An 8,697-nucleotide genomic window follows, 5' to 3' on the forward strand; every position below is an offset into this window, starting at 1 on the left:
GTGTAGGGAGGAAAAGCGGTACAAGGTTATTGGCCATAACTTTCCCAACCTGTTCACACACACGTTTCCATTGTCTTCCCCTCATATTTCTCTACTTCTGCCCATCGCCAGGTAAACAAGCCTGCGCGGGCCCGAAGCATCACGCAGGTTAATCCCCAAACTGTTTGTGGATTCCTTATAATGGCATGATTTGGTTTTCCGTGACTTATGTTGTTATTTGCATGTTAATGCCTGAGATAGGGCAGAGGGGGTGGGCGGGACTAGGGGTATGGGGGCTGTCATAGACCCTCGGGGATTGACAGGAAAAGCTTTTTCTTTTTGATATGAGAAGGCAGATACTGTGGACAAACTACATGTAATTATAGTCAGAAAGACAGTAGCACTGTCAGAGAGAGCAATTCTAAGTTTTGGACCTGCAGCATTTCTTTTCTAGAACTCAGAAATATCCCTAGGAAGATAATGATTTGCGACACACATTGTGCACATACATTCCTACAGTCTTCAATAGTAAAGGTCAAAAACTGGCACGATCTGAATTAACATATAACCGTAGGCTACTCCGCGGTGTGTTATGGTGGTGTCGGTGAATTAGTGTGTCAGCACTAATTCACGGGGGGTGGGGGCAGAAAAAGTTTTCACTTATACACAATCAGCCCTCTGTGGCGCTTCCCATGTGGCTGTGTGGTTAACAGGGCCTTTTGTTCCTGAGGGGAATTCTGTTACATTTCCTCAAAGAGGAGATGCCGAGTGCAGCGCCCTCCACAGGCCAACCTGTGTACAACGTCGGGCCACTGGTGGTAGCCCAGCTAGGATTTTGGGTTAATGTGAATTTTGACAAATAAATTATAAGGAAATCTATAACATACACTGTCCATGTTGCCAGGTGAAAACTGTGCTAACCCATAAGCTAGAAAAGTCACAAAAGTTGCATCTTGCACTCCAGGAAAAATGTGCGTAGGGAATAGAGCATCCTCCATTTACCTTATATATAATAGATGTATATAGCAAACACATCAAAATGTTATGTAAAATTGTTATACAGTACAATAAAGGTGTACTGTGTTCACTTTGCTTTTTCATCTACTGTACTAATGTTGTTACCCACCTTGCTAAATAAATCAACCCATCGACAGTCTCACAAACCTGAAGGGACCAGAAGAGTCAAATCTCACATTGTGTAATGAAAAAGCAGGGTTACATAGGCCTCCATTAGAAAATGATTTTTATGTAAATGAAATAAATACATTCATGACTGTTTGCACAACTTATTCAATGGATGTTTTCAGTTAGTTTTACATTATCACAAAGCTGTGTACTAAGAAAAAAATAAAATTCTATCTGACACTACTCTGTTACAGTATTTTACAAAAACAACAATTCCTCTGAATAATACTGATTGACACAAATATGTTGGCACAGTACACAGACATCTAGTCCTCTCCAAACTGACCACACACACATACAGCACATTTCAACAAGTGTCAGACATCACAAATATTTGACCAAACAGACACACACACACACACAACAGGCCTATGCAGTCACTTTATACTGAAACCAGGAGCACAACATACAGTATATTACTACATCACTGACTATGCATGCTGTACACACCTGCATACATTTAAAAAGTTTCTATCATTTGTAAGCACATGACTTTGTACTATGATCAGAATATTCCTTGCATGGACATGACATGTTCACATTAAACCCAGCCTGTACAGTAGCTACAACGTTGAACCACATGCTTAGATAGTAAAGCTGTCTAAAAATCAGAATTAAGGATTTTGTATCTTTAGCGCAATTCTAATATTAGATTGTCAAATCAGAGAGGTCCACATCAAGGTCGTAAGTTATGGATTATAATACTTCACCATCTGTCTTCTGATTCACCATCATGATCATCATAATCATCACAACCTGTTGCTAAAGCAGCTCCACTGACCTCCTTCTTCTTTCTCAGTGAGCGACGGCGCACTGCCTCTCTACTGTGGGAGCCTAAAGAACTAGGGCTGTCCTCCTCACTGCCTGAAGATCTGCCAGTAGTTTTAGCACCGCACCAGCCATTTTTACTGCGGGATAAATAGCTGCCTACTCGCTCTGTGGCGCCCCTTTCTCCTCCTCTGTAAGAGATGGAAGGAGCAGGGACCAAGGGAATACTCCAACCACCTCCTCTTCGTCTCCAACACCTTCAGCATTAAGCTAACTACCATGGGCATACTGTATAATCAGGTTTCATTTATGTTGACAGTAAGTGTATTAGCTAAATGCTGCAATTGGTCATGTAATTGCAAAATGAAATCAGGTAAATGTATACAAGAGCTACCAACCCTTAAGGGAGTAAAACCTCTGCAGTGTTAAGACATGAAGCACAGAGTCATCATTTGTACATTGACAGGGAAGCTATTATGAAAATACAGAAATCAATCAATCAAAGTTGTGAAAAAGTAGATGTCTGTACATCACAGCAGTCAAGAGCCAAAACAGAGGAGCTGGCAATCAAGGAACCCTGTGTGTGCGTGTGTGTGTTCTTGTACTTGCTACATAGTGATGACCAAAGATTTTATTTATCTTTTCACTACAGAGTGAGGACATGCTTGTGAAATGGCCAGTCCCCACTTTCTGAAACACCTTTTTGAGGGATAATACTTTGTTTTCTGGTTAGAATTGGGTTTAGTTCTGGAGGTTATGGTTAGGGTTAGAGGCTAGGGAATGCATTAGATCAATCAGTGTCCTCACAAAGATAGAAGTGTGTGTGTGTTTGTGTGTATGTGTGTGAGAGAGAGGGAAAGACAGCACCTACAGCAAAATTCTACACATCTACATCTGCCTATTTACAGTGCAGTCTGCATTTATGTTCATTTCACAAACATTACAGATTACCAAACCATAAACTCAGGTACTTGGTATGACTCCATATGAAATAGCAGATAGAAGTTTAAAATGGAAAATTTCCTTCACTGCATAAACCAGGGATTTTCAACCAGTGGTTCATGGCCCAGTGGTGGTCCCCAAAGGCATTGCAGGTGGTCCATGACCATGCATTCAATAATACAGTTTAACTGTAAGAATTTTTTTTAAATTTTATTTTAGTTTTTAAATTCATTTCCCCGTATTACTTATTGTTTGTGAATAATCAAATTAATTAAAAAATATATAACATTTGGAAAAGCCAGGGTGACTTTGAGGATTAAAATGGTGGCTATCCATCCCACAGCAGCAGCAGTCAGGTTATTTCTTAGTCAGAATGGTGGTCCCTGGGTCAGAATTAGTTGAAAAACCCCTGGTATAGACAAATACAAATAATACAAATTTAGACTTCTATCTGCTTAAAACAGTGCTAAGTACTGCACAATTCATATCTACTTTAGGGTACATCTTTAAGAGTACAGGTCTATTATAATAAGTGTCTATATTCCATATTATTTATTCTATCAGCTTCTGAACACACAACCCAAAGGGATTTCTTGGAACAGAAATCTTAATTTCAGGGGAGGGATTTACACATTCACAGAAATTGAACACTCCAGTGCCCTAAGGCCCTAAGGTCCACAAATTGCATTTTTCCCTCCCTCTGAGCATTTCATGCATTTGAGAAAGATTTAAGCAGCAATTAATGAATTAACACCTCTGTTGGCACAAACATTTAAATGGGTTTCTTATGTTCACATAAAGGTTTGAAGAACACATAGAAGAAAAACATGGACCGATTGGATATGAGTTGAACATTTACTACGTCAACAGTTTTACTACTGGCATCTGTTTGACCCTGGCTGTAGTAAGATCCAATTAATATGAGAAAGGGACAGCATTTAGTGCAGTAGCAGGGCACACCCACCATCCAGTGGTGAAAATATGCAATAACAAGCTGTACAGCTCATCTAATGCTGAAACAACACATCGCTCGGAAGAAACAACAGTGATCTTCACATAAAAGTATGATACACCTTCATATATAGTTTCCAATTCTAAAAAGCAGGCATAAATATTTACAATTGCTTTGAGCATTTTAAATGGCTTTATCCCAAAAATTAATTTAACTCTTCTGTCCTTCTCTCTTTCACCTTTTTCATAGTTCCACATCCACATAACTCTACATGTTCTGCATCTTAAAATCATCATCCGTGGATAATTGTCTGTAATCTGTGGAGACCTGTTAGAGCAACAGAAGTCCCTTGTTATTTTATTATTTTAGAGTGTATCATTTTGGCTATACAGTTCACAGTGTGAAACAAAAAAAAAATTCAAAAGGTTAATTTACCAAAAAAAAAAAAAGTTTCTTTTTCCCGCCCAGTGCAGAGCAGAGACTGAAAGAAAAACATTTCACAGATAGCAAGGACAATGCAGGATGTACTTGTCTGCTGACAATACACTCAGTGCATTTTACAGTATTCCTCAGGCACAAAAATAAAATAAATAAAGGAAACAGAATCAGGTTTCTCAATGAGAAGTGTCAAAAATGCCTGAATTCCCCCAGCAAATACACCCATGGTCTGTGATGGCTAATGCCAATTATGTTGATGCAGAGATGATGCAAATGAGAGGAGAATGTTGATTTTCATTGCAATTCAAAACGAAAATTTCTTCTTAGTTATCTCAGTCTATTTTTAAACTTTTATAATACAAGATTGCAACCTGGCGCTGACGCCTCACAGCAAGAAGGTTCCAGGTTTGAGCCCTGGCTGGCCCGGGGCCTTTCTGTGCAGAGTTTGCATGTTCTCTGCGCCTGTGTGGGTTCTCTCTAGGTACTCCGTTGTCTTCCTCCCACATGCAGACATGCATCTTAGGTTGGCTGATGATTCTAAATTGCCCGAAGGAGTGAGTGTGTATGTGGATGTCTGTCTGTACTGTCAGCCATGTGATAGACTGGCGACCTGTCCAGGGTGTACCCCACCTCCGCCCAGTGTCAGCTAGGTTTGGCTCCAGCCCCACACGGCGACCCTATTCAGGATAAGCAGTATAGATAATGGATGAATGGATGATTACAACCTTCATGTTTCACTTGAGAAGGCTTCTTGACATGCCGGTGCCTCTAAATCTCTTTAAAGCGTAGTTCTTTGTTGCAGTGAGTAGTGGGTTAAAACATGAAAAACTGCCTCCAACAGAAGTACAGTAAGATGAGGAAAGCAAGAAAAACTCAACCCATACATGTGGCAGTTCACACCATCCTAGATCCACTGCTGTTGTACTGTGGCAGTGTATGATCTACTGTCTGTTCACACGCTGGTGCCCTTGTGCCTCAGAGTGGTGACTCTGAGCACAAACCTCCTGGTGCTCCGGCGGTATCGTGGCTGGGTGAAGTAAAACAGAATAGGATCCAGAAAGCTGTTCATGCTGGCAAACGGCCTGGTGCTCTTATAGATGATTGAAAACAGGTTTCTCACCTGACACGGCACACCAGGCAAACTACGTATCACTAGGTACATGGTCTTGGTGAGGTGAAATGGCAGGAAACTTATGCAGAACACTGCTGCCACAACAATGATCATCCTCACTGCTTTGTCCCGTTTCTCCCCTGTCGCCATGGAGACCCCCTGGTAGGACACTGGGCGGCAGAGGATTTGGGCCATCCGACAGTAGCACACCATCACACCTATAAAAGGCAACAAAAAGCCAAGGCAGGTCAGAGCCATGCCATAAGGATAGTAGTCTACTGAATGCTTCGGTGTGCTCAAGTCGTAACACACTGTGCGGTTACGCTGAATTCCTGTTGCTGCAAAGTGAAAAGTTGGTGCACACAGGATAGCGACCACCACCCAAACCCCTCCACAGATAAACCATGTCATCCTGTGACCACCGTGCTTGTACCATATCGCTAAAGGATAGCAAATGCCCAGAAAACGCTGCACGCTGATGCAGGTGAGGAAGAGGATGCTTCCGTGCAGATTACTAAAGAGAAAGGAAAAAGAAAATGTGTTTCAGTTAAATCTCATTAAGCTGCATTCTTTTGTACTGCATTGCATTTTATCTATGACATCTGAACCTCCCTCTTACAGGGTAGCTACACACCTTCACTACAGTAATGTGTGATGTGGAGGGCCAGAGGACAGAGGACACAAACCAGTGCTCATACAGCAGCGTGAACAGAGTAAAAGCTGTAAAAGCATCAGTAAAAGCTGATGGAGTTTCCTTTCCTCTGCTGGAGAAACAGGGAATCTGGCACTGTGAAAGTCACTACAAGCATGTTAATGTCCTTTTGAGAGTCACTGTATGGATACCTGAGTTGTAGCTCAGCTAGCAGCACTATAGGGGAGGCTCTTCTGTGTGTGTCCTGCTCATCTGGGGAATGTCAGTAACACAGCACCGCTGTTTCTCACAGCTAAGATTACTGTTCATCAAACCTAAATATAATGTTATGCTCTGAAAACAGCAGCCTTATCTGTGTTGCATGTACTGCCTCTGTTGAGGATTAAATCAATTTGCAATCTAACGTTAGTTTTTCAACTCTCATCAGGCTTGCTAATGCTAACGTGCCAGTTGGCGTGGGAGCCAAACTGATAGAAACTAACTCCATTTGACCAGTAAATGCTGTTTTTTATATGGATTTTGTTGGAAAACTCACCTGTATTGATAGCACATATCAACTAAATTCTATGATTATGTTTACAGCTAAAAAAAAAAATTGTGTGTAGTTACCCTTTAAGCTCTCTTTTCTCATTCTGCAACCACGTGACACATCACAAATGCCTTTGAGGACAGACTGTCCAAAAGAGTCTCGTCCCTCCCTGTGCCAGCAAATGTGTGGTTAGTTCCTTTGAAGCACACTAAGACTGTAGGAAATGTATGTATTCTCATTTAAGTGGAAAGTTAAAAAATGATACTTTAAAACAGCTGCATCCAGAGAAAATGAGCAAATATATTCAGTCAAGTATCTCACCTATAAAACTGAAACCTGATCAGTTTACAGGCAAACTCCCCAAAAGGCCAGTAGTCATGACTGGCATAGTTGTAGATAAGCAGGGGAAGTGACATCACATACAACAAGTCAGCTATGGCCAAGTTGAGCATATAGATGTTGCTACTGGACAGAGTGGGCCTCTTCCTCCATATCTTCTGGATGACAGCAGCATTGAGAGGAAGGCCGAGCAGGAAAACAAAGATGTACACAGAGGGGAGTAAAATCCGTTTAAAGTCTTCCTTGTAGGTGCAGCGAAGGATGCCTGAGCTGCTGATGGCGCTGCTATTACTGATCCTGGTGATGAAGCTGTCTGCTGGGTATGGCTCAGTGGGGCTGGTAGAGAAGGTGAAAGTGTCCGTAGGGAGGGAGTCGACAGAATGTGGCATCTTCATATTCTGCAGGGAGAGAGGTGAGATGGAGTGTTACTTTGATTATAATGTTAACATTTAAACTAAAATAAAAACAAGTAGTTGTGCAAGTTAGGTATGAGCTGTTTTCCAGGCAGATATGTAAATGCATTTAACTGATGAAGATATCCCAATTAAAAATGAAATTCCAGTGGTGGAACTTTATTTTAATTTATTCAAGTACTGTACTTCAGTACAATTTTGAGCAATCTGTACTTAAGCATTTTCATTCTGTGCTACTTCATACTTTGACTTCACTACAATATTGTACTTTTTACTCCACTATAGGTATACAGAGCGGATTGTGTAATGGGGTTTCCAGGAAAACAATAGGAGGTGGAATCTGCTTCTACATAAATGAAGATTGGTGTAAAGATGTCACCGCGTCATTAGGAATTTGCAACACAGACATAGAGACTCTTTCCTTCAACTGCAGACCATTTTATTCACTCAGAGAATTCAGTCATTCATTCTGGCTAGTGTGTATATAAGACCGCAGGCCCACACTAGTATCCAAATATCACCTGGCCAAACAGGTACCTAGTGTGGAGGTGAAACATCCCGACTCCCCACTCATTGTTCTAGGGGATTTTAACAGAGCAAATCTCGCCCATGAACTGCTCAAATGCAGTCAGTACATCAGTTGTCCCACCAGAGACAAAAACACATTGAACCCCTGCTACACTGCAATAAAAGACACCTATCGCTCTGTCCTCCGTGCAGCCCTCAGTCTGTCTAATCACTGCATGGTCCATCTGATACCAACATATAGGCAGAAACCTAAAACTGCGAAGCCTGTGGTCAAAACAGAGACTGTCTGTGAAAATCATTACTAGCTACAGGAAACCATCCCCCTGCTGTGGAAGACCATCAACTGGCAGATGACCTGAATGTGTTTTACTGTAGGTTTGAAAAGCAGAAGTCCACACCTGTCCTCACCTCAGAGCCAGCAGCTGTTCCCTCATGATTACCTCCCTCCGCCCCAGCCCCACCCCTGAAGATCTGTGAAAAGGGTATGTGTTCCCTTTTTAAAAAATAAAAGATCAGAAAGGCACCAGGCCCAGATGGTGTGACCCCCTCCTGCCTAAAAGCTTGTGCTGATCAGCTGGCCCCCATCTTTACACAGATGTTCAGCAGATCACTGGAGCCATCATCCTGGTCCCTAAGAAAGCATCAGCAAACTGAATGGCTACAGACCTGTCGCTTTGACATCTGTAGTCATGAATATTTTTGAGATACTGGCGGTGGCCCACTGAAGGATGCTGCAGACCCCCTGCTGGACCCCCTGCAAACAGGTGCAAACAGTGGACGATGCAGTGAACATGGCACTGTATTACATCCTGCAACACCTTGACTCCCCAGGGGTTCTATGCACGGGCCCTCTTTGTGGAC

At 42.0% G+C, this 8,697-nt stretch overlaps 1 protein-coding gene across 3 annotated transcripts in view; it reads right to left on the bottom strand.

The window, feature by feature from the left end:
* Positions 1-4,758: 4,758 nt before the first annotated feature.
* The window catches only part of p2ry6 (pyrimidinergic receptor P2Y6), a 13,630-nt gene continuing 9,691 nt past the window's right edge, over positions 4,759-8,697 (bottom strand). For 2 of the 3 annotated variants that reach the window (XM_020619950.1, XM_020619951.1), the window contains exons 2-3: positions 6,878-7,293; positions 4,759-5,889 (exon numbers count right to left, since the gene is read on the bottom strand). In XM_020619950.1, coding sequence (XP_020475606.1) covers positions 5,217-5,889; positions 6,878-7,290 — 1,086 coding nt within the window. In that variant the 5' untranslated portion in view covers positions 7,291-7,293 and the 3' untranslated portion in view covers positions 4,759-5,216. Of the gene's footprint in view, positions 5,890-6,636; positions 6,726-6,877; positions 7,294-8,697 lie in introns of all 3 variants that reach the window. The other variant, XM_020619952.1, reaches the window with a different exon arrangement.

The sequence above is a fragment of the Monopterus albus genome, unplaced genomic scaffold, assembly GCF_001952655.1.
Source record: "Monopterus albus unplaced genomic scaffold, M_albus_1.0 scaffold229.1, whole genome shotgun sequence".
Lineage (NCBI taxonomy): Eukaryota > Metazoa > Chordata > Actinopteri > Synbranchiformes > Synbranchidae > Monopterus > Monopterus albus.